The 25,216-nt window shown below is 49.7% G+C and overlaps 1 protein-coding gene across 1 annotated transcript in view; it reads right to left on the bottom strand.

The window, feature by feature from the left end:
* Nucleotides 1–24,946, bottom strand: part of DNAAF11 (dynein axonemal assembly factor 11) — a 37,055-nt gene extending 12,109 nt beyond the window's left edge. The window contains exons 1-10 of the mRNA XM_079796526.1: nt 24,863–24,946; nt 22,351–22,518; nt 18,795–18,872; nt 14,689–14,861; nt 13,199–13,422; nt 12,311–12,502; nt 7,050–7,127; nt 4,783–4,848; nt 2,128–2,197; nt 1,299–1,394 (exon numbers count right to left, since the gene is read on the bottom strand). Coding sequence (XP_079652652.1) covers nt 1,299–1,394; nt 2,128–2,197; nt 4,783–4,848; nt 7,050–7,127; nt 12,311–12,502; nt 13,199–13,422; nt 14,689–14,861; nt 18,795–18,872; nt 22,351–22,518; nt 24,863–24,872 — 1,155 coding nt within the window. The 5' untranslated portion in view covers nt 24,873–24,946. The remainder of the gene's footprint in view (nt 1–1,298; nt 1,395–2,127; nt 2,198–4,782; nt 4,849–7,049; nt 7,128–12,310; nt 12,503–13,198; nt 13,423–14,688; nt 14,862–18,794; nt 18,873–22,350; nt 22,519–24,862) is intronic.
* Nucleotides 24,947–25,216: the final 270 nt, after the last annotated feature.

The following is a 25,216-nucleotide window of genomic DNA, read 5'->3' as shown; positions in this document are numbered from 1 at the left end:
TATGGTCTTCAGGTGTATTGAATATGAAAAACTTACAGATCTAAAAACCGAGAGGATCATGGAGATAGGATGCTGTGTTTATCTGAAAGATGCATTAGCAGCGGCAGCAAAGGCTTCGGATCAGCTACCTGCCCCCGGCGACAGCACAGGAATCACGATCTCCTTTTAGGAAGTAGCAGCTGCCGTTTAGTCTTTGGCTTTTCAGTTAGAATGGAAGTTTACACACACACACACACACACACACACACACACAAAACCCCTGCTGATCACAGTGTTATACAAATGCCTCCATCAAAGTCCTTACGTTATCTCTTCCATTTCCCTATAGGATATTCTAATTAGCACTCATTTCCTTAATTCGTTGCCTTCACCAAGGACAATTCGATTCTTCCAGTTGTGTTTATTTTTTCGCTTGACAACAAATTGTACTTGCTGTTTTATTGCCTCTGAGTGAAAATACATAGATTACCCATAATCAATCTGTGGCAAAACTGGCTACGGGAAAACGAAGGATTATTAGATCATTATCGAAGCCTCCCTGGGCGGTCAAGGGCAGACTCGCTGCGGCAGTCACGCCCGGCCCGTCTCCTTCCCTTCTTCACAAGCCAAACCCCATGTTAACTTGCTTATCTATCCTTCCCCTTGGAACCGAGTGACTCGGGCAAAGCTGACCCACCCCGAGCTCATGGCATGAGATGACAGTAACCAAATAGAAAACAATGGACACTCAACAAAGCACTACCATCTCTTTGGCCAGAGATCGGTTCCCTTGTCCAGGATTGAACCACAGACTCAATCGGCCTAACCAACCAGAGGACCTGCTATTCCGCAGCCACCGGAGAGATCTCTTTGTCTCTTTCTCTGATTCATAGCAAAAGTACATCTACGCCACCCCTCCCCGCAAAGAGTAGGCAAAAAAGAGTTTTAGTTAAAAGAATACCTTGTCACCCTAGCTGGCTTGGCTCGGTGGACAGAGCATTGGCCTGTGGACTGAAGGGTCCCAGGCTCGATTACGGTCAAGGACCAAGGCTGACGCTCTGGTCTGCAGAGGCAGGGCTGGCTGCCGCGGAGACAAGAACTCCTGGCAGGACCAGTCACCCTGGGCCCCGGCCCCGTCCCAGCCCCGGCTCTCTGTTCTCCTGGGTCTTCGTTCTCCCGCCTGAGCTGGTGGGAGTAGACTTTCGGGCTTCCTCAACCAGAAGAACCTGGATCAGAAGTCCTAATCAACCCTGGAAGGTCAAATACCTGCGGGAACCAGCGTACCCAGACGTGAAGTGGACCCCAATGCCGTCCCCTACCTTGGGCATGCAGACGACCAGATGCCCTGTCGTCTGAGACCTTTTAGCAGAGCTGCTGTCAGGTTTGACCTCTGCCGGAAGGACGAGCTGAAATGGCTGAAAGTGAATACCAGGTGTCACGGAGCAAGTGCATCTGACATGAGAGAGTAGTTGCTTGAGGAGGTACTTTCGTTACAAGTTTAAGACTCAACATTCAATTTTTAAAGACGAGCTCAGATTTACTAGAAAAACACTAATACATGGGCTGTGCTTGACATGCATGATCTGTTTTACCTATTTTAATGAATAGTCCGTCTAAAGAATAATCACCAATCAAAATCAAATGAAACACTCGTCGGTCCATTTTTGTTAACGTGGCTGATAAAGAATTTGCGGATAAAAATCACTGTCATAAGACATGAACATGTTTCCATTTTAAAGTCTTCAAGCGACCTCATATGAATGATCAGAATTAGCACAGACTGCTCTTTCAAACATGATGAAACTACACTTACTATGAATGGAAAGCGTTGGCAATTTAAATTTAAAATGGGCATACTATTTAAATATAATTTCAAGTGTAGCCTATGACACATATAAAAGTCAGCCGTGGACAAAGTACCCACACAACAGACACAGGATAAACATATTAATTTATGCAGCCACACAGTGGTCAGCAAGCATTCCTGCTGTATACCCCGCCCCCGGCAGAATCACGTGCCTAAGAAACAGCTCTCTGATTGGCTCCCTCCTTTCCATTTTAATATTGCTCTAAAAAAAAATGTTCAGGCAACTAGCGTAGTCCAAGGCTTGGCTTTGGAGACTGCGCCAGCCCACAGGGCACCCTTACCTTTCCCTTGACCGTTACTCGCACATAAGTTGGCTGCACGTCAACATTGATCAGAGAGGTATCCATGTACCTTGAAAATTCAACACATGAAACACACTCAGTCTTGTGAGTTTCCAAGAACATTAAGTTCGCAAACAAATTTACAAATACAAACCCACGCTTATGGGACCCCTTTAAATGGAGAGATGCCGGAAACCGATCATTGTCCCACTAATAGATGTGGACAGGGAATCCGGAAGGCTGGTCAACCTTAATTGCTCTGAAAGGTCGGAGCTAATAACTCATTGTTTAGTTGAGACATTGGTAGCTGAAGCAGCCTCCACCTGTTAGTCTTATGTAAATTCTTGCTGATTGGCTATTATTGGAATTTCCTGCCTAAAGGATATGGGTGTATCCCATAACCTTAATAAAAGGGATAGCAAAGCCAGAGCGGGTATAGTTCTCCCCCTAGAGGTGGGCTCCCACCTGGCCCCCAATATTCCCAAATTAATACTTTTCTAGTCTCTTTCATTTGTGTGCGGCCTTCTCTAGAACCCGAACCCTGAACCTGAACCCCGAACCACGCGGGACGTGAAAGGGGTTCCCACAGAGAGAGTTTAAAATGTCCATGCTAAACAGGCCTTAAAAAATTAGCTTTGAGTTAATCCTCAGACCAAAGGAAATGCAGTGTATCAGCAATTTCGTTTTTAGACCCTCGAGTACACTTGGCATTGACTGCCCCTAACCCAAAAATATCAGAGGTCTGAAACGTCAGAGGCTTGCAAAACCCAGCTTGCCATGGTCTTTCATGAATATTTTATTTTAAGCCTCTAAGACTGACGTGAATCGCCAGGAATGCTGACTGCACTCTGCTCGGGGCCTGCAACCCCGGCTCCGCTTCCTTAGCCGCTCTGCATCCCTGGCGTTGCCCTGCAGCTGCCCGATAGCATCTCCCCCATGGGCTTTGCTTCCCTGGAAGGCACGGCCTGCTGAGTGAGCAAAGTCTATGGCAGTGACCCCGGGATCGGGTGGCAATTATTCTCCTTGACTTTCTGAGCAAATGAAAGATGTAGATTTCGCCTCTCTCCTTTAGCCAAACACTATATTTATACATTGTTTCTAAATATACACTGAGTGGCCAGATGATGATGATCTCTGAACGCATAATAATCTGGCCACTCAGTGTATATCCTATATAATAAAAGGCTAATATGCAAATTATCCCCTCAACCAGGAGTTCGACCAGCAGGCAGGCAGGCCGGCCAAGCGCCCATGTCCCCTCCCCCTGGCCAGGCTGGCTGGACCCCACCCATACACGAATTCATGCACCGGGCCTCTAATAAACACACACACACACACACACACACACACACACACACACACACTGAGTGGCCAGATTATTATGCGTTCAGAGATCATAATAATCTGGCCACTCAGTGTATACGTACTTTTTTTTCAGAGAGGGAGAGAAATATCAATGATGAGAGAGAATCATTGATCTGCTGCCTCCTGCACACCCACTACTGGGGATCAAGCCCGCAACCCGGACATGTGTCCTGACTGGGAATCGAACCGTGACCTTCTGGTTTATAGGTTAACGCTCAACCACTGAGCCACGCCGGCCGGGCTGCTTATATATTTTAAAATACTGACTGTGAATAGTAGAAAATCCAGTGATGATTCAAAAATCAGACACATTCAGGCAGGTGGGGAGCCTCGGGGTTACAGGCACAGGCTTCAGTCACACACGCCTGAGAGGGAGGACTCCCGCCTTCCTGCTTTAGTCCCTTGGACCCCGTTCCTTCACCTCTCTAAGCCTCAGCCTCCTCATCTGTAAAATCAAGATAAAAATAGTGCCTGTTCCCTGAGATAGCTATGAAGATGCATGCCTGTGGCCTAGTACATAGTTAGCGTTTATAAAACATCATTTTATTTTTATAAAATCCTGGTACTAAAAGGTAGAGTCAAGGTTTCCTAAAACTTCAGGTTCAGTAACTTCACATGAACGGGTGGCATCTTCTTTCTCATGCTTAGGGCCTCTGAAGGTATGTCCGCCTGGCCCAACCGGCGAGATCTGGGCATGCGCTGCTTTTCTGCCTCAAACACCCTCCTGCCGGTTCTGTGCTGACCTCACAGCTTCTCATCCCTGGATTTTCAGTGCTCAGATCGCTGACTTTCCCTCACTCTCTGAAAATTTACCCCCTCCTGGATAATTCCAGGATAATAAGCCCTCCTAGTTCACCAGGTTATGAGAGACCGAATAAAATAGAGCATGTAGAAAAGCCCTTAAAAAGAGAAGACCTTTATTATAATTCACGTGTACAAATGTTGACTCCCATCATCAGTATTCATTCATTCCTTCCTGTACTTATTGAATTCCCACCAGGTACCAGGTACTGTTTTAGGTGCTGGAGACATAAGAAGGGGGAAACAAACAAACAAAACAAAGTTCTTGCCTTGACCATAGATGTTTAAAAATACAAGTAAATTTATAGTTTGTCAGGTAGAAATATAAAAAGTGGGGGTGGGGAGGTGGGGAGGGGCAGAGAGAAGTGCTGGGAGAGGAGTGCATACTATTTTTTATCAAACCAAGTTTCATTTCAAAATGTTTCACAACTCAAGAGATCGCAACAGGTAGAAGTGCCGTTAAATAAGTGCACAATAAAATGTCTTTACCTGTACACAGCCAGGTCCAGGATGATCTGGTTGCGTTTCTCATCATCTTTCAAAGAGAAGTCAAGTCTAAGGAATAATCCATTTTGGGAAAAAGAAGAAAGAAAAAAAAAGATGACGTCTTTGGCAATACTTTATAGATAGCTTCGTCCCATTACCAAAAGCTAATTTCATAATTGTTATAATTTCCACTGACACACTTATTTTGGTAGCTGAACAATGTCTACGTTGATTTAAAAATTTCAACAGACACCTATAATGTGTTCATAATTTGTTTGTTTACATTGTTTAAGTGTGCGGGTCTCAAGGTAAATTACATACAAAAATGAGCATTGGTGCAGGGACAGAGACATCTGGTGGTTAAAGTTTTCTTTTCCATTTTATTGGAGTTAGCTAGGAGCAAACTCAAACACTGGAAATATTCATGGAGAACTAATGCTGTATTTGGCTCCCCTTATCCAACATGCATGCTAGTCCTTCAGTTCTAAACGGTCTTGTCTCCTTTTCCCCGGCCACCTGTTTTCTTCTCCCTTCACCGTTGACTTTTCCATCGCCTTGGGAAATGCCGAGACGCTGCCCATTATTTTATTTTATTTTTCTAAAAACATTTTTTTTATTGATTTTAGAAAGAGAGGAAGGGAGAGGGAGAGATAGAAACATCGATGATGAGAGAGAATCATTGATCGGCTGCCTCCCACACACCTTCTACTGGGGATCAAGCTGCAATCCAGACAAGTGCCCTGACCGGGAATGGAACTGTGACCTCCTGGTTCATAGGTTGACCCTCAACCACGGAGCCACACCAGCTGGGCCAGCCCATTATCCCCTCCATTTCACAGATGAGGAAACAGAGGCTCAGAGAAGCTGACGCCGCTGGGAAAGAGGCCACGGGCCCGGTGAGGCAGGATTGTGAAGCCCTAGGTCTCTCAGCTACACCAGGCCAAGCCCTCAGTGTGACTCCCATGCTGTGCAGAATCACTGTGCCAGAGTTACTTGGTCAATTTTATTTCCAGCACTTCACTTACCACATTATTCTGTAAAATACGTAACCCAGCAGTCGTAAAGAATATCAGTTAAATCGTTTGGAAAATGTAACATTAGCCACAGGTCTGGCTGTCAGCAGTATGTCTGCTTGTAGCAGCCACTCTCCTTGATTCCAACAGTCCAGCTGTACGGGACTTCAGTGACTCAAATGGCCTATGCATTTTTTAGATCTCATTTCGGGAGCTTTTTTTAATGTGCTGGCCCCTCTGCCTTAGTTGCTATTCCCCGATGTTCCAGCCAGCCAACCCAAACTCTCCCTTCATACAGCACTTGAAAGGTAATTTCAGAGGTTTCCCATGGCAGAGATTGCGTTCATTCCCCACGATCTGCTTCCCCTTTCTCACTAGGAATAGCACCCCTGATTTTAACTAGGAACATGTCTCTGCAGAATAAAGACTACATTTTCCAGCCTCCCTTGCAGCTAGATGAGGTCATGTGACTTAGTTCTGGGAAGGAAAGTGTTATATGGCGTTTCCTGGGAATTTTCCTAAAGAGAGACAGTGAGTATCCTTCCTTTCCTTCCCCCTTCTTTGTTCAGCTGAGTAGAAGAGATTATAGGAGGCCAAGAGAGGAACCACAGATTGTACTTAAGAAGCTATTGGAATTATCCAGGTTTTGTTGACACAGAATAAGCTCCAGAGGGCACTGTGGATTTGGGGTGTGTGGGGGGAGTCTAGGAAGGGGGGAGAATGAATTGGATTAGAGATGGTAGATCAGATATTATTACACTTAAGGATTTCCAGTGTGAATGTTTTTCCTCTCTCAATAACTTCATGGAGATATTTATATCAATTTTCCCCTAGCTCTCAAATGCTTTGAGGATGTGTTCCAGGAAATAAAGTAGATGGGTTGGAGACATAGCAATATGCTCAGCCAGCATGTTCATGGCAGAACTTAAAAAATTAATACACATAAGAATGATGCACTGGCAATTTTCAGATATAAAATTGTAGATGGCCTAAAGTTTCGAGGGAGACATAAACATCTAGGATTTCCATATGTCAAGATCATTTTTTGGATGCCAAGGAAATAAAATGTAACATTATGCACCCACGAACATAATGGATGTTTTGCTTTTGAATGTGCACACGTGTGGTTCTTGTTAGAGTCATTGAGCTGACGGAGAGAGGTCAGGAGGTCAGGTGTATTCTCTGCAGAGCAAACCTGTCATGGGAATGACCGACACCACCAACTGGGCTGCTTCGTCTCCACGTGGGCTCACGTACTTGGGCTCGTTCACGTTCAGGGCTCTCCCATCTGCAGTGATCAACATCCTGGGTGGTTTCACTTTCTTCTTCTTGTCGCTTAAGGTTGGGGGTGGGTGGGAACAAGGGGCAGAGGGAAGAGGGAAAAATAAACAAGAGGAATGTAAGTTACCGATCTGAGGAACAGCGTAAGAAAAAGGAATCAGATATGTGTGAAAACATCCACACTTGACTGTTAGGAAGTCCATTCTGTGCTGGAAATGGACCGCGAAGCCAGGCTTCTGTACGGTTGTGTCTATGTCTGTAAAGCGAAAATGTGAGCAAGACAATTTGCCAGATAATTTAATGGGGGGAAAATCCTTTTCATGCAATACCCATTAATATTTAAATAAGTCAATTTTATGCATGATTTACCCAGATCACTGTCAATTCTCCATTTGTGTACGCAGCTTCTGCTTTCGTTAAAATGACAATTTTTAAAATGCCACGTAGAATTCATTTTATAGAAATAAAAATACCAGCACATAAGGGCCTATGTAAATGGTCTAATCACAGAACTGTCTGCCGCGGCCACACCCTGGAACTGTCCCCAGTGCCCACATGGAGGAGGGATTGGGTCGTTGTGGCATAGTCATAAGGTATTCTGTAGCTATGAAAAAATGTGCTTTCTCTTTACCTACTGATGTAAAAAGTGACAGGAAAGTATTGATGATGGCCCTCGCTGGTTTGGCTCAATGGATAGAGCATCGGCCTGCAGACTGAAGGGTCCCAGGTTCGATTCCAGTCAAGGGCACAACATGCCCGGGTTGCAGGCTTGATCCCCAGTATGGGGCGTGCAGGAGGCAGCCGATCAATGATTCTCTCTCATCATTGATGTTTCTCTCTCTCTTCCTCTCTGAAATCAATAAAAAATAAATTAAAAAAGAAAAGTATTGATGATGTATTTAGTGAGAACCAATATATAACATAGAAGTTCATTTTTGTATTTTTGTTTTTAAAAGACCCCAAATCCTACATTTGCAGAAATAATTCTTGCAGTTATAGAGGTGATAAAAGTTCTGGTGGGATCTCCCCAAGCCCATGAACACTCATTATGCTGAAAGGTTAAGGACAAGAGGAAAAGAAATGGAACAAAGAGGGAAAGATTCCCAGGTAACAGGAAAAATGTGGCATGTAAGTTCTGTGTATTTAAAACTTTACTGAAAATATATAAAAACAAAACTAGGCACATATCTAGAAGATCAAATGGGCAAATTTGTTTAGATGACAAAATTGGAGGTAATTCCTTGCCTCGGGTTTGTATTGTTCTTTTTTTAATTTTATTTTTCAGTTACTGTTTATATTCAATATTATTTTATTAGATTCAGGCGTACAACATAGTGGTCAGACAATCATATATTTTACAGAGTGATCCCCCAATATTTCCAGTACCTAACTGGCACCGAACATAGTTCTTACAATATTATTGACTAGATTCCCGATTGTTCTTTTGGTATTTATGTCAGTTAACTTCATTTTAAAATATAGATTTATTTACACTTTCCTGCCTCTTAAACCAGGCCCCAGGCCCAATAAGTTAATGTTCCCTTGAACATGACTGTTCATGAGCCAGACGATGAAGGGGCATCCGAGAGCCCAACATCTGTTCGGGTAGAATGCAGAGCACCGAACAGCGGCCATGTTCCCCCACGTCAGCCATGCTCTTTGAGGCTGTCAGGAAAGGAAAAATGTCTCCTGCTTTCAGGCTCAATGAAATGTAATGTCTATATACAGGTTGTTCTCCAAAAAATGTATACACACTTTAACAGCTGATAGCTGTTGATTCTATTACATTTTGAAAATGAAATGTATCCTACCTTTATAATTATTCAAAGTGGACACACAACTTTTGGGACACCCTGAATATGTATACATTTATATACATATACTAGAGGCCCGGTGCATGAAATTCGTGCACGGGGGTGTGTGTCCCTCAGCCCAGCCTGCACCCTCTCCAATCTGGGACCCCTCGAGGGATGTCTGACTGCCCATTTAGGATCAGGCCTAAACGGGCAGTCGGACATCCCTCTCACAATCCAGGACTGCTGGCTCCCAACTGCTCGCCTGCCTGCCTTCCTGATTGCCCCTAACCACTTCTGCCTGCCAGCCTGATCACACCCTAACCACTCCCCTGCCAGCCTGATTGATGACTAACTGCTCCCCTGCCAGCCTGATTGCCCCTAAATACCCTCCCCTGCAGACCTGGTCACCCCTAACTGCCCTCTCCTGCAGGCCTGGTCCCCCCTAACTGCCCTCCCCTGCAGGCCTGGTCACCCCTAACTGCTCTCCCCTGCAGGCCTGGGTCCCCCCCAACTGCCCTTCCCTGCAGGCCTGGTTGCCCCCAACTTCCCTCTTCTGCTGGCCTGGTCACCCCTAACTGCCCTCTCCTGCAGGCCTGGTCCCTCCCAACTGCCCATCTTGTGGCAGCCATCTTGTATCCCCATGGGGGCAGCCATCTTGTGTGTTGGATCGACAGTCAATTTGCATATTACTCTTTTATTAGATAGGATAGAGGCCTGGTGCACGGGTGGGGGCTGGCTGGTTTGCCCTGAAGGGTGTCCCAGTTCAGGGTGGGGGTTCCCTTGGGGTGTGGGGCGGCCTGGGCGAGGGGCCTGTGGTGGTTTGCAGGCCGGCCACGCCCCCTGGCGACCCAAGCAGAGGCCCTGGTACCTGGGATTTATTTATCTTACTTTATAATAGAGAAACATGCAAATTGACCGCACCTCCGCTATGCCCACGATTGGGCCGGCAGGGGGCTGGGGGCGGGACTCCGGGTGGCATATCCGCCGTTGAGAAGATCAACATGGCGGTGCCCAGTGGCCGGGCTCATGCCGCCGCTCCCGGGGGTGCCTGGGGCAATCGGCACCTCGGGGGGGCGTGGCCAGGCCCATGCCGCCGCTCCCGGGGGTGCCTGGGGAGATCGGCACCCCGGGGGGGCGTGGCTGGGCCCATCGGCACCCCGGGGGGGCGTGGCCGGACCCATGCCGCCACTCCCGGGGGTGCCTGGGGCCATCGGCACCCCGGGGGGCGTGGCTGGGCCCATGCCACCACTCCCCGGGGTGCCTGGGGCGATCGGCACCCCGGGGGACGTGGCCGGGCCCATCGGCACCCCGGGGGGGCATAGCCGGGCCCATTCAGCTGCTCCCGGGGGTGCCTGGGCCCATCGGCACCCCGGGGGGGCGTGGCCGGACCCATGCCGCCGCTCCCGGGGGTGCCTGGGGCGATCGGCACCCCGGGGGGCGTGGCCAGGCCCATGCCGCCGCTCCCCGGGGTGCCTGGGGCAATCGGCCACCCGGGGGGCGTGGCCCAGCCCCTCCCGCCCCTCCCAGGGGTCCGGGTGTCGATCGGCCACCTGGGGGGGCGCGGCCGGCCCCTCCCGCCTCTTCCAGGGGTCCCGGGGGGCGATCGGCCACCTGGGGGGGCGTGGCCGGGCCCATCCCGCCCCTCCCGCCCCTCCCGCCGCTCACAGGGTCCCGGGGGTCGATCGGCCACCTGGGGGGGCTTGGCCATGCCCATCCCGCCCCTCCCGCCGCTCCCGGGGGTCCCAGGGGCCGAGGCTTTCCGGGCCTTGGGCACCAGCGGGGAGCCTGCACCGATCAAAGGAAACCACTGGGGGTCGGCTCCTGTGATTGGTAGCAGGGACGCTGGGTGCGGCGAGCCCAAGGCCAGGAAAGCCTGGGGCGGAGGCTTTCCCGGCCTTGGGCACCAGTGGGCAGCCTGCATGGATCACAGGAAACCACTGGGGGTCGGCTCCTGCGATCCTTAGCAAGGATGCTGGGTGCCGCCGAGCCCAAGGCCACTGCCCGGGGCCAAGCCCCGACCCTGAAAAAGGCAGAAGGCGGTGGCCACAGCCAAGGCCCGGGTCCCTGGTGCCGGCAGAAAACTGGTGCAGGCAGCCAGGTGAATGAAGGTCTATTGCACGAATCTTCGTGCAAACGGGCTACTAGTCTTCTATAATTGAAACATTGTAGCCTTGAGCAGAGGCCAGGGCTGGCCAGGGCAGGGCGGGAAGCTTGGCTTCCTCCATCGCCGGGGACAACCCAAGCCTCCTGCTCTCTCTGTAGCCACAGCCATCTTGGTTGGGTTAATTTGCATACTCGCTCCTGATTGGCTGGTGAGCAGAGGTACGGTCAATTTGCATGCTTATCTTTTATTAGTGTAGATACAGTATATAGATAAACTATACAAGTATATTGTACATATACATATATATACATATAGATGGGTGCATATACATCAGAAATACTGTACTTGTTAAGTAAACATAGAATTCCATTTCGAAGAGTTCTTGAGCCTGCAAAGCACTTTTACCTTTATTGGCCCATTTGATTCTCTTAACAATACAGTGGGGCAGGGAAGGCAGGTGTGTGGTCCCTGCTAACTGAGGAAGAAAGAGAGGAGGAGAAGTTACCCAGCGTGAATGGCAGAGCTGCAATGGGAATCCACACTTTCTGATGTCATCCAATGTTCTTCCCAAATCACCAAGTTGTGTAAACAAGTATTTTAACGAAATTCGGTCCTCATGTTTGTACCCGTCTATCTGTCTAATTCATAAGGAAAATGTGATGGAAGCAGCACTGGCTCTGCTCCTCTGTGGGTTTCTTACTGCGTTTCGGAGCTGACTGCATCCCCAGCTCGTGAATCAGAAGCATTCCCAAGGGTGACACAGTTTGCACACTGGACTTAAGCAAGGACATGAAATGGAAAGACACGGAGCCTATCTTTTAAAAAAATCCTACCCCGGAAATAATAGCTTGTGCGTTCTAGCTTTTGACAACTACACATAAACAATGTGAAAGCGAAAGCATACCGTTAAATGTCCAAGAGAGCTGTAGGAGGAAAATATAGCACCTAATGAAATTAATTTCTAATTATTGATTTTGCAAATGAAGATATACAAAGGAACTCATTCATCCCACCAAGTGGGCTTTCTCTCGGTGTCATGCTGACTATTATCACTAGCCCAGGCCCTACTAATACTCGGCACGTTTAAAGCACTAAAGACATCCAAACGAAACTCTACCTAAAATGCCGTAACTCATGACCTTTTAAAGAAGGTAATTTGATATTAATAAATGTTAGAGGATGCAATTCAACGAAACACTGAACTTAAAAAAAGCACCGTTTATGTGTGATGGCTAAGGAAGGTTGACCACAGATAATGATGAAAGAATGAGCAACCGTGAAAATAGAGTCCGTAGGAGAGTGCTACCTTACTCTCAATGATGGGAGAAATGGAATACCTTGATTTTTCTTTGTCTTTGCGTTGTTTTTCCATATGTCTAAGAGTTTCCAATCTCGACTCTGGAGTAAACAAAGAGGGCTTATTCCAGAACTCCAGGTCATCTTCCACGTCGTCTACTTTCTTTCTGTTGGGTTCCCCTTCCTGTACTTCCGGTGCCTGGAGCTGGTCTCTGCTCCCTAGAGAAGGTGGGCTAGGAGAGAACAAAGGGACACAGAGCACGTGAGACCGAAGATGGACGTGTGGGTTTCATCCCTAAGGCTGCTCCTTTCATACCTTATTCATTTTCTCGTGTATCTTCTTGACAGAACGTGTCTGAAAGAGAGCTTATCTGAGCCACGCTGGAGGAATCGCCGGCCCAGCACTGGGGCGGGCCCTCTCGGCTGGCGGCTGGCACCGGGAGGACTATGGCAGTAATCAGATTCGAGGGATCACACACCTGGCTGACGGGAGCCACCTGGGAGCTTTACAAACAGGACCGATTCCTGGGCTCCCGCAAGAGAGTCTAACTCAGCAGCTTTGGGTTGAGGCCCAGGAATCTGTCTTTTATAATATTTGGCAGGAGGTTCTGATAATCGGATGACCTCAGGGCCTACTGAGCCTTAGCCCTGGAGGAGGGACAGGGAGAAGAGGGCAGACGCTTCCTGTGAAAATGAGGTCGTTACACCCAGTCACTGGCTTTCTATTTGTGAGCCCACTGGCTGGTTCTCGGGGACAGTACCGGAGCCTCCGCGTACAGTGGGGGCTGCCAGAGCCAGCAGTGTAATAATTCACTCTTCTAATGAATCGTCTGGGATGCAGGTGATGCTGCGGACTGCTTGGGAGGAGAACACGGCTGGCCGCTTTTAACAAGAGTTAGCGGGAAGATGAACTCTAGTAATTTACATACGGATTCTCAGCGACGTCTGCGTCCCGGCGTCCGTCCGAGCCTGGGTGGCCTTCCTTCTCTCCGTGCTCCTTCTCTTCTTGAAGTTTCCTCTGAGCCTCGCTCTTGTCTCGGGCTCGTCTGAGGCAGTAGGCTTTCTCCTGCTCTCTGATTTGTCGCTCAACTTCAGGGAAGTCCTGCAATGCCTGGATCCTTTCCGAACGTTCTATTTCTTTCCCGTCCAACCACTTGAAAAAAAAAAACAGCCGACATGGAGCGATTAGCCCAGAGCCGCAATCTGAATCAGCCCCAGCTGACTTTGATGGGAATATTTTAAACTTAGAGACAATAAACAGTGCACCAGGTGATATGGGGAACACCAGAAACTCTGATCTATGTCGATGTTGATTTCATATGATCAAAACTATTCCTCTCAAGTAGATCACCGCTTTCATCGAAATAAATGGTGATTAAGATCCTCAAGTTGCCCGGCAGGCGGGGCTCAGTGGTTGAGCGTCGACCTATGAACCAGGAAGTCACGGTTGGATTCCCGGTCAGGGCACATGCCCGGCTTTCAGGCTCGATCCCCAGTAGGGGGCATACAAGAGGCAGCTGATCAATGTTTCTCTCTCTTTGATGTTTCTATCACTCTCTCCATCTCCCTTCCTCTCTCTCTAAAATCAGTAAAAACAAAATTTTTTAAAAAAAGATCCTTGAGTTAACCAGCCTATTTTTAAGTTCTAGTAAACAGTTATGAACGCTGTTTTGAGAGAGAGGCTGTTGCCTGGTGTAACCGCCGCGTCACAGCGGGCTTTCGGGCAGGAAGGACTTGCTCCGAAGCCCGCACATCAGCGGAGGGAAGCAGGGAGGTGGCTGCAGTGTGAATGGTGGGCTGTCGGGTTCAAATCGCATCCGAGCCCCGTGCCCCAAGCCCCCCACCCTGGGCCCCATGAGTGGCTTCAACAAGGAGCACCAGCTCTCCGAGGCCCGACTTCCTGCCCCGAGTGCACTCACCACCTCCCTGCTGGGGCCCAGGGGGGTCTGAGACGTGGAGCCTAAAGCACCTGGAGCAGCCAGGGCCTAGGGGTCGGGCACCCATCCGATGGCGCTCACACTTCCAGCGGGACCCTGCGGCACGGAGGCGGGCTCAGCTGGGACGCCCGCACCTTTCCGGGTACACGGCTCCCGGGTGATGCCACAGGACCCACCTCTAGGGAAGCTGCCCCCACCAGTGTGTTCTCGAGGAGTCTCTGGACAACGACCATCAGTCAGTGTCTCATTTATTCTAAACATTCTAGATTCAAGGACCCGAGTCGCTCATTCTCTTCCTCAAGGAAATGCTACATGAGAAATGTGTCCTGTTAACCCAGACATCTCAGCCAAGCCTTTTAAAGGCTCAGTATGTCAAGGAATTGGTTTTGATTTTCTGGGATGTTTCATTCTCTGAATCGGGAGAACTGCGGGTGCTCGTTGGCATTTCCGCTGAGATTTCTGCGTCGCTGGAGCGAGCGCACCTTTAACTGTCGGAGCGTTGCCACCACGAACGGCCGGTAGCCGTGGAAGTCGGCGCACGGGTTCCCCATGAGGAAGAGCTCCCGCAGGTGGACGTTGCCCCGAAGGGTCTCCACGCTGCTCAGCTCCCCGATGAAATTTACTGTCAAGTCAAGTTTTGTCAGCCCCTCACATCCTGGTGGGAGAAATGAAAGCAAAGAAATAGATCACGTTGGTCATAAAATGTGAGAGCCGTCCCCATGACCTGCCGGGAACGGTTCACAGACGTAGCAGTAGCCACAGGGCACGTAGGTCTGCTGGCGCACCGCACTGCTGACCAAGTCCGACCCCCTCACAGCCTTGCGCTGTGGCCCGGGGAAGTCACCAGCCTCGGCTTTCTCACGTGTGGAATCAGAATGGCATTGGTACCCAGTTCAGAGGTCGTTGGGAAGATAGTGTGAAATGATTCAAAACCCCAGGCACCATAGCCCAGGTCTCATTTCGATATCCCACATGTGAGAGAAAATAGAAGCAGGGTGGGGAGAAGGGACGGAGAACCCTGGGGGTGGGGTGAGAGCGAAGCCTGCAGCTTCCTCCCCAGGACGTCACAGGGCGAGGCCCCCAGTGAGAACATCGAGGGCGGCGGGTACAGCACAGTCTGAGCACACTGTCTGGAAACGCCCCAGAGCAGAGGGGAGCTGAGGCCAGGCACCCCTCGCAGCAGGGCGTGGGGGTCTGAGGGCAAAATAAAGACCCACGTTTTCCAACAAAAGTATAGAGTGCGCTTTGAGTTTTTAAACTGGGAATTTATTACTACAGTAAGCACATTAATCAGTAAAAAGATGACTTTCCAAAATGCACAAGAACAGCCCTAGCTGGTTAGGCTCAGAGGATAGAGTGTCGGCCTGCGGACTGAAGGGTTCCGGATTCGATTCCAGTCAAGGGCACGTACCTGGGTTTCGGGCTCCTCCAGGCCTGGGCCCTGGTCGGGGCATGTGCAGGAGGCAACCAATCGATGTGTTTCTCTTACATCGCTGTTTCTCTCTGTCATTCCCTCTCTCTTCCACTCTCTCTAAAATATATCCTCGGTGAAGATTAAAAACAAAAACATGTATAAGAACAAATAAACACTGTTATATATTATAGATTCTACTACACAGGTGATGGCAATTCATGACTTCACATCTTCAAAGACAATCATATATATGAATAAGGACAACAAAGTCGTTATTTCTATTAAACTAGCAACAATAGAGACAAAATTCTAAATAAGATTGTTAAGCTTATAAGACTATAATTATACTTTCCAGCATTCAATCTGACAATACATAATACAGGCTTTTAACTGTTTTCCCCTGGGTCCAGAATTTCATTTGGATACATCAACTGAGAACAGGTGATTGTACAAAGCTGATCAGAACAGCTCTGTTCACAATGGCAGACATCATTAAAAACACTGCAGGCACCACACCATAAGGATTGTTTGAAACACGTCAATATGCTTGGTAATTCAGTCATTAAATTATAAAACTGTGGACTCGGCCACTTATGTGAAGAATGAGCATGAAACCGCATGTGTCTATAAATACAATTAAGGTTACGTCTCCACGTCTGCATGTTTGTTCTGCGTTGGGAAGAAGTGTCAGATGGCGTTGATGAAATGTGGAAGATATATTTGGGGCAATCTAACTTAAGACCCAGGTTCCCGGGTCTTTCCCAGTTACTCTGACAGATTCTGGGAGCCATTTCAATGCTGTTTCTCTTTCATGTAAGAGCAGCCTGACATTTGCAAGACTCCAACGGGTTTAAGAATTCATATATTTTTGGGTTTTGCTGTAACGTTGCAGTTGAAGGACCCTCCAAATGTCCATCGTATTTTTCAGAGTGGTGGATTCTTCATTTTCCGTCTACTCAGCCCACACATTAGAAATCCAGCCACACAGGCCACCTTACAGAACAATTCCTGCAGGGCGAGCCAGGCTGGAGAATGCCTCCTCGTGGGAGTGAGCGCTCCTTTCTTTCACTGAGTCCCACCCCGGTCTCTGGCTCTGCGATGACCCAGCTCGATGACCCCCAGGGTGTGAAGGTCATTGAAATCAACCACACTGACTGCCCAAGGGGGAAAGCTCAGGCTGTCAGGAACCCCACTTCCCGGTTAGGGTGGGTGAGGAGGAGGGATGGGAAAAGAAGGCACTTTATTCTACCCCAGGGATTCCACAACAGGGAAAAAGGAAAAAAGGATGCTAGCTATTTTTTTTCCAGTCCAGCAAAACAAACAGAAATGCAACTTATGTTTAAAATTATATTGAGATTTACTCAAGTGGGTGGGCTGAGTGTGTATATGCATCTTCCTCCTCTCTCACCTTTAAAATTAAATAAAAAGTGCATATTTGCCAGCAGACAAGCCGCCCGTCCCTCCATACATATCCTCAAACCGCCCTGGCCCGGTGCATCCGTATCAGAGCTGGGAGGGGGGCGCCGCAGGAAGAGGGGTCCAGGTAACAAGCCCCAGGTGGACCCTGGTTCCCCAAGCCCCAAAAGACAATAGTGACGATGCTGCCCTCCAGTGGTGGATGACCAAGCCAGGCAGCAAACATAGAACTGTCCATGTCCTTTCAGATCCTTTCCTAAAAATAACAAGCCGTGGCCACGCCAACCGAGAGTGAGAGTTTTTATGAGTCCTCTGAAAACTTAGACTGATATTTTACGAAACTTGGACGCTGATTAATTTGTCATGCCTTTTGCTTACAGGGGAACACGGTGACAGGGCTGCAGAGCGGTAGCTGGGAGAGCAATGACGCCGTTTCTACCGCAGAAAAACGCCCGACGCGGGAAGGACCATCTCAGCGCCAGCTCTGATATGGCCTTGGGTCTGGTAGTGATGACAGTCTAGGCTTTGGGGATGAAAGTCTTAAATGCATGATGAGTATGTATGTCAATTTCTGCACCAGGAGGTGAAGAGGCTAAACTCGACCATCACCTAAGTAAAATCCTCCTAATGTTAGCCGAAACCGGTTTGGCTCAGTGGGTAGAGCGTCAGCCTGCGGACTGAAAGGTCCCAGGTTCGATTCCGGTCAAGGGCATGTACCTTGGTTGCGGGCACATCCCCAGTAGGGGGTGTGTAGGAGGCAGCTGATGGATGTTTCTAACTCTCTATCCCTCTCCCTTCCTCTCTGTAAAAAATCAATAAAATATATTTAAAAAAATAAAAAAAATAAAATCCTCCTAATGTTAGCTCCTGGCAGATGGGAGTGGGCGTGCCTGCCGCTGCGCCCGCCAGCCAGGCCGGAGGCTGGACCTGGGATCCCAACCTCACAAGGGCAGAGGAGCCCTGCCAGCCACCGAGTCAACCAAATCCTTTCAGATTAACAGACACTCAGGAAAAAAAAAAAAAAAAAAAAAAAAAACAGTGCAAAAGAGAAGCCTGCAGAGTAAAAGAGGAAACCTTCCATTGCAGAACAAGGCAAGGCGGGTTAAATAGGGATGCAGGCTAAAAGGCATGGAGGTTTGTAAAAGAAAAGAAACAAAAAGAAAAAATAAATAAATAAAAGGCATGGAGGATCGATCTAAGAGCGACCAAAATATAGTTAAAAGAAGTTTGGGGGGAGATCAGATAACACAGAGGTGATGGGCATGTCTATTACCTTTGATTGTGGTGATGGTCTCGCACATGTGTACATATGTCCAAACTCATCAAACTGTATGCTTTAAACATGTGAAGGTTTTTGTAGGTCAATTTTACCTCAATAAAGCTATTAGTTAAAAAGAACAATTGTGCTCTAAAGCAGTGGTCGGCAAACTCATTAGTCAACAGAGCCAGATATCAGCAGTACGACAATTGAAATTTCTTTTGAGAGCCAAATTTTTTAAACTTAAACTATATAGGTAGGTACATTGTTATTAACTGAATTAGGGTACTCCTAAGCTGGCCTTTGCTAAAAACTCAAGGGGCCAAAGAGCCGCGTGTGGCTCACGAGCCGCAGTTTGCCGACTGCTGCTCTAAAGGACACCATCAAGAAAGTTGACAAGAAGCCCCACAAAATGGGAGGATATATTGTTTAAGCAATACTGTTTAAATCAAATCTTAAATCTCCATTTTAATTCGCAAAAATAAGAAGAAAATTCTTACCTTCCAGATTTTCAATTTTTTCAATGTTGTTTAAAGCTAAGTTCAAATATTCGAGTTTCTTGAGTTTGCTGACATTTTCTGAAATACGCAAAGAAGGTAATTAACCTTCATGATCAAAGACATATTTGTATAATCCATTGTGAGGACGGTAAAGAGAATCAAAGAATTATTATAGCTATCAAAACCATGTCGGTCTTTCAGATCCACACCTGTACCCCACACGCTGTGGGTTGGCAACGCAACATTCGTTTCTCCCTCCATCCTTTCTCATGGAAGCCAGCTCTGCTCACATCTCTACCCGGCCCCGACTCCGGGGGTTAGGCTTAGCCTAACTGGGCCAGTGCATGGCAACCCCACGCCCCATGCTAGTAACAGCTCAGGGTTCCAGGCATAAGTCAACCAGCCCATGGCAGTCTCCTGGCAACGCTGTGATGCGGGGGAGGGCGCCCAGGCCAAGCGCTCCATCCCCACCAGATGGAAGGGGAAGCTCCGTATTCCATGCTTGGGGAGTTCCTTTCTCTTTTCCTGCTGGATGTTTACAAAGGAGGAGGTGTGATCCCCTACTGATACTCAAGTCAGCTTGCAACCAGGAGGGGACCAGGTCCAGGATGAAGCCCACGGTGGCTGCTGGAGCAGAGAGAAGGAATCAACCAACCAAGAGGCGGAGCCTGCCTACCTCTAGACGCATGGCTGGGTCCCACACTAGGGTTCCTTACTGGACAGCCTGACTGAGGTGGGTCTTCCTTTACCTGGAGCCCAAGTCACCCTGATACAGGACCACCGTTTTTAATAAACACGAAAGACTATGTAGCCCGGCTTGTGTGGACTCAGTGATTGAGAGTCAACCCATGAACCAGGAGGTCACAGTTCAATTCCTGGGCAGGGCAGGTGCCTGGGCTGTGGCTGATCACTTATTCTCTCTCACCACTCATGTTTCTTTCTATCTCTCCCTTTCCTTCCTTCTCTGAAATCAATAAAAATATATTTTAAAGGGAAGGAAAGAAAGAAAGCGTATGTAAGCAAAGCAACCACCACGAGTAAGTCAAGAAGCCAATGGCCTTTGAAAGCGGCTAATAACACCATGGCGAACACTGCTGAGTGCTTATTACACGGCACGTGGTCTTCTGAGCATGCTGCATCCATGATGTCGCTAATCCTCAAAATAACCCTGCGAGGTGAAAACCCTGTTATGCTCTGCCTTTCTAAAGGAGAATACCCAGGTGTGAAGCCTCAACCCTGGTGTGACCAGGGTCAGGCGGCAGAGCCAGGAAATCTGACTCCAGAGCTTGGCGGCGAGTCACTGTGCTCCCTGCGGTTTGAGAGAACAGTCCTCTCTCAGACCCCACGGATGTCAGAACCCCCACAAGGAGGGTGTGGGCGGGCAGCCCCGTTCAGGGACGGCTTCCTCCGCCTGTGTTTCAGGGGCAGGAAAAGACCAAATGTGATGACTTAAAACCATCACCCTTATCATCCCATTTCATTTTAAAATTTACGAAATATCATCTATGTGATCATAGACCAGTGGTCGGCAAACTCATTAGTCAACAGAGCCAAATAGCAACAGTACAACGATTGAAATTTCTTTTGAGAGCCAAGTTTTTTAAACTTAAACTTCTTCTAACGCCACTTCTTCAAAATAGACTCGCCCACGCCATGGTATTTTGTGTAAGAGCCACACTCAAGGGGCCAAAGAGCCGCCTGTGGCTCGCGAGCCGCCGTTTGCCGACCACTGTCATAGACCCAAGGATAACAGTTTCCATCTCTAAGCCTCAGTTGACTCCTTTTTCAAAATGAGAACCTCAGAAAAAATTACTCAAGTGCTCTCAGCGGTTCTGTTACCCTAAGCCGTACCGATGCCTGGCGAAGGCGCTCTAGGCGACACCTGAGCATTTGAGACTCAAAGGACGTGCAGAGTGCCACGTGACAAGGGTTTTGACAGATAAGAGTGTCTACTCTGCATCCCAAACAGAAGCACCTGAAGTTAACACATAAAGTTGCCAGCCCGCAATCAAATACCTCCTCCTTCCCACACATGTTAGATGTATTACCTCTTCAATACTAAAAGCATCATCTGGCAGAAAACATAGAGGTCAGATGTGTTGGGGAAGGATGTGCTCAAGGCACTTAGAACCAATAGGCCAAGGGGGTCGGGGAGAGAGAGGCTCAGAAGTAAAAATGCCTAGAGCCTCCAGGGTGGCAGGGAGGGGTCTGAGCATCCTCGTCCAAGCCATCCTGGAGGAAGCTGCCACCAGCCGTCATGCCCAGCCCCATCCGGCCCCAATTCAAGCAGCTCTGGGCTCCCAACTTGGCCCAGGCCTGAGGCTCATCGGAAAGTCATTACAAACACAGATTCTGGGAGCCCACCCCCCAGATTCTGAGCCCCATTTTAACAGGGCCCCTCAGCTCACAGCTGGACCGACAACTAAGCGGAGCCTTCCCCCGAGCCCATCTGCATCTCCAGTGAGGGACGGAGCTCAGGAAGGCACACTCCCACGAGCAAGTGGAATCCAAGAGAGGTCCTTTTCCCAGCTGAGGGCGTGCCTGGCTGCCTCTGAAAAATCCCATTATTAACATGCAAAGGGCTGTTTAATTTCAGAATACTTTGAAAGCCAAAGATGTAAGCCTTCTCACAGCTCTGAAAAGGACTGAAATCTATGCTCTGTCCGTCATTGTGAGGGACCAGCTGTGCAGATGGAAATGCAGGGCCCCTGTCAGAACTGCCCAATCAGAAGGGCCCTTTAATGCCATGTGCGTGAAAGCTGGTGATTGTCAGAACAACCTCTTCATTGAGCAGCGGGCTAAGTTTCCCGTTTCTGGAAAAGTCAAAGATGCTGGAAATCATGTTCTGAAGAAATAGAAAGAATTCTAATACATCTTCAAAAAGATGATGCAAATTCTAGGCTTTTGCACATTTAGAGCCAACTGGGAATTACCCAGCCAACGAGAGGCAAGCGCACCCCAGGTCGCTGGCCCTGAGCGCGCGCGCACACACACACACACACACACACACACACACACACACACAGGCCTGGGAACTTCTCGTGTGAGGCTGCCACCCTGGGAAGGTGAGTAGCATCCCTGGGCCCTGCACACCCCCCAACACCCACGCACACTGGTGACAACCAAAAATGTCTGCAGACGTGGCCAAACGCCCTGGTTGAGGGCGCTCGCACATCGCCACGAAGCGTGAAAACCTAACCTAAGGGCTGACCTCTGGGTCCAGGCCAGCCCCCAGGCGTTGGCGCTCACTCTGCCTCATCAACCCTGACCCCGCCCTTTGCCCTCCAGCTCTGGTTGGTCCTCCCTGCTGCTCCAACCTTCCTGCGATGGCCGGGCGCCCTGGGTACGTGACACCTGCCCAGTGAGCACAGGCTCCGAGCATCCTTTCACGCCGTCCTTCCACCACTCGTGATTGCTGGCTGCTATGGCTGTGTCCGTTCCCCCATGGAATTCTTTCTTAGCTGCTGCCTTCCTCTACGGGTAACACTGTCTTATCCACAGCCCTCCCATTCCAGGAGGCCCAAGAAACCAGGAGAATAAAGTCCTGGAAACTTACCGATCTTCCCGATGAGATTGTTTTGAAGGTAGAGGATCTTTAAATCGCGGCACCATTTGTCAATGTGTTCCAGCCTTTCTATTTCTTGTTGATGCAAGGAGAGCTCCTCCAGGGAAAAAATCACACACTCGTTGTGCTCGGCATTCCGTCGAATGAGGTCTTCTGTGACTGCAAGGACATTTGCCACAGATCACACATCTGCCCTCATGTTCATCATCGGTTATGACATGACTGCCGCATGGGTCTTTTCCTTGCAGTTAAATCAAAGAGCTTAGAGCAGTGCTGCCCCCTGCTGGAGGTTCTGACCCACCATGGGTCAGAGGTTTACACACATTTTAATATATATATATATATATATATATATATATATATATATATATATATATACACACACACACACACACACACTCACACACATATTATTGACTTCAGAGAGGAAGGGAGAGGGAGAGAGATAGAAACACCAAATGATGGGAGAGAATCATTGGTCGGCTGCCTCCTACACGCCCACACTGGGGATTGAGCCCACAACTCCAGTATGTGCCCGGACCAGGAATCCAACCGCGACCTCCTGGTTCATAGGTTGATGCTCAACCCCTGAGCCACGCCAGCTGGGCTACACACATTCTGCAGTATGGATGGAGACAGAGTTGATGTGTGAGGACTGTGGGCATGTTGACATGGCATCTCGTGGTCAAACGGGGTGAGACCGTGGAGGTAAACCAAGACAGAGCAACTGGCTCCTGAGAGGCACAGTGGGGCTGACAGAGGCAGCAGTGAGGAGAGGTGCAGCCATTCACTCACCCAGCTGGTCAGCATTAGTGTAATAAAAGCTGCAGAGGAGAGAGGGACACCCAGAGTTTGCATCGCAGTCTTATAAAGCAACCGCCACACGGTCTGTTTCCAGGAGGAACGGCAGGGGCCGCTCAGAGGAGGCGGGGTAACAGGAGTCTCCTGCTCAGGGATGGGTAGCACTGGGCTGGCCTGACGGTGGCACCAAGGGACTGGAGACAGTACCCTGGGGTCCACAGCTCGAACCAAGGACAACACATAAGTCATCTTCATAGGATACACTAAAATCGAGGGGACATTGACAATGGAGAGCCCCTGCATTTCCAGGGCTGTTAAAAATTATTAATCCAAGCCCTGGTTGGGTACCTCAGTTGGTTAGAGCATCGTCCGATATGCCAAGGTGGCGGGTTTCATCACCCATCAGGGCACATACAAGAATCAACCAATGAATGCATGAATAAGTGGAACAACAAATCGATGTTCCTCTCTTTCTCTCCCTCCCCCCCTCAAGTCAATCAATCAATCAATCAATCAATCAACTTATTAACCCATTTGATCCTTACATTTTAGGAATGTGAAAATAGTCCATGTTCACCCCAAGAGAGAATAAAAATTCATTTATTGCTCATTTACAAGGGACCAGGCAGTTCCCTCAATGCTTTGCATGTAATAACATATGCATAGAAACAATATCTATTTATGTTTGTCAGGAGAGGAGTGAGGGTACAGTTTGTCAACTCGCCCAAGGTCCTAAATGTGTGGAGGCAAAGCCCTGCACGGCACCTTCGGCTGCCCCCGGGCCATGCCACATCCTCGAAGTGGAGTCGGCCTTTATTAAAAAATATGAAACGTGTATGAACCCGATCATTCGTGTGCAGTTAGCTGAACCCTCCGGTGACAGGAGCGGCCTGCAGTGTCCGTTCTTTGGAAGAAAGACCAGGGAAAGGGAGAGGTAGAGAGAGAGATGCCACGCAGGGAACTGCCTCCTGCCCTAAGCTTTGGCTCCACAAACTGGCAGAGACGACTGCACACGTGGCTGGGGAGGAATGAGGCTAACTGGCAGCCCGCCACCCGGGCCTGCTGGGCGCCCACTGCCCGGGGCACTCCCCGGTCTCAGGAGGCCCCTGCTAGGCGGCAGGCCCGCTTGCAGACATGGCCTGGTGCTCTTGGTATGTTAAAGGAGCACCTTGACACCACTGTGCCTGTAAAACCATATTATTACTGCCTTCTTGTTTTGGAGACGGGGAGGCTTAGGCCCAGAGGGGTGAAGTCCCTGGCTCCTAGCCAGCAGCTGGAGGTGGGAGGCCCAGCTCGGTTCCCGGGGCCACTGGGCACACTGCCTTCCCTGGAGTCTGAGGGCTGAGGCTCTGGGCAGTGAGGAGCCCGGACCACACAGCAAGCAAGGCCTCGCGCAGGCCCGACCCGGTGTGTCCGACCCAGCACTTCCACGGCGCCTTTCAGCCACCCCCTCGCCCACCCCATTTCACAGAGGAGGACCCCGAGCCCCTCAAAGGCAGGCTGCCAGGCGGGTCGGAGGAGGGCCTGGCACAGCGGGGTCTGCCCAGGGCGAAGGGGCGGGATTTGCCGAGCTGGGCTGGGGCCGCGGGCTGGAAGGGGCAGCGGTGGTCCGAAGCTGGCGCCGAGGGTCCTAGCGGACCGGGGCCGATGCCAGGAAAGGGGGCTATCGAGAGCGGAAGGTGGGAGAGGAAGGGGCGCTTACTCCGGCCCATGGTGCCTCTGCGGGTTCGTGGGCCCCGAAGCCGGACCCAGAGTCCCGCGGACTCCCCTCACGCTTCCCGGTAGCGGCTCCGCGCGTCCAAACCTGCCCTGGGAACCATGGCAACGGGGACTCTACGGCGGCCGCGCGGGGCCAGGCGGCGCCGCGTTTCCTGAGCGCGGGAGGAGCAGAGCGGTGAGACCCGCGGTGGAGGGGCCCCCGGGGCTGTCCCCACCCCAAACCTCGCCTCTTCCCCGTCCCCACCCTCGACCTGCCACAGGCTGATCCCCATTCCCACAAAGCTCTGGCCAGATCAACCGAGAACCACCCGGGCCCTCAGTTCCCGGTGAGATCCGC

This window comes from Cnephaeus nilssonii (assembly GCF_951640355.1).
Source record: "Cnephaeus nilssonii genome assembly, chromosome: 18".
Lineage (NCBI taxonomy): Eukaryota > Metazoa > Chordata > Mammalia > Chiroptera > Vespertilionidae > Cnephaeus > Cnephaeus nilssonii.
This window is presented reverse-complemented; position numbering and strand designations above follow the sequence as displayed.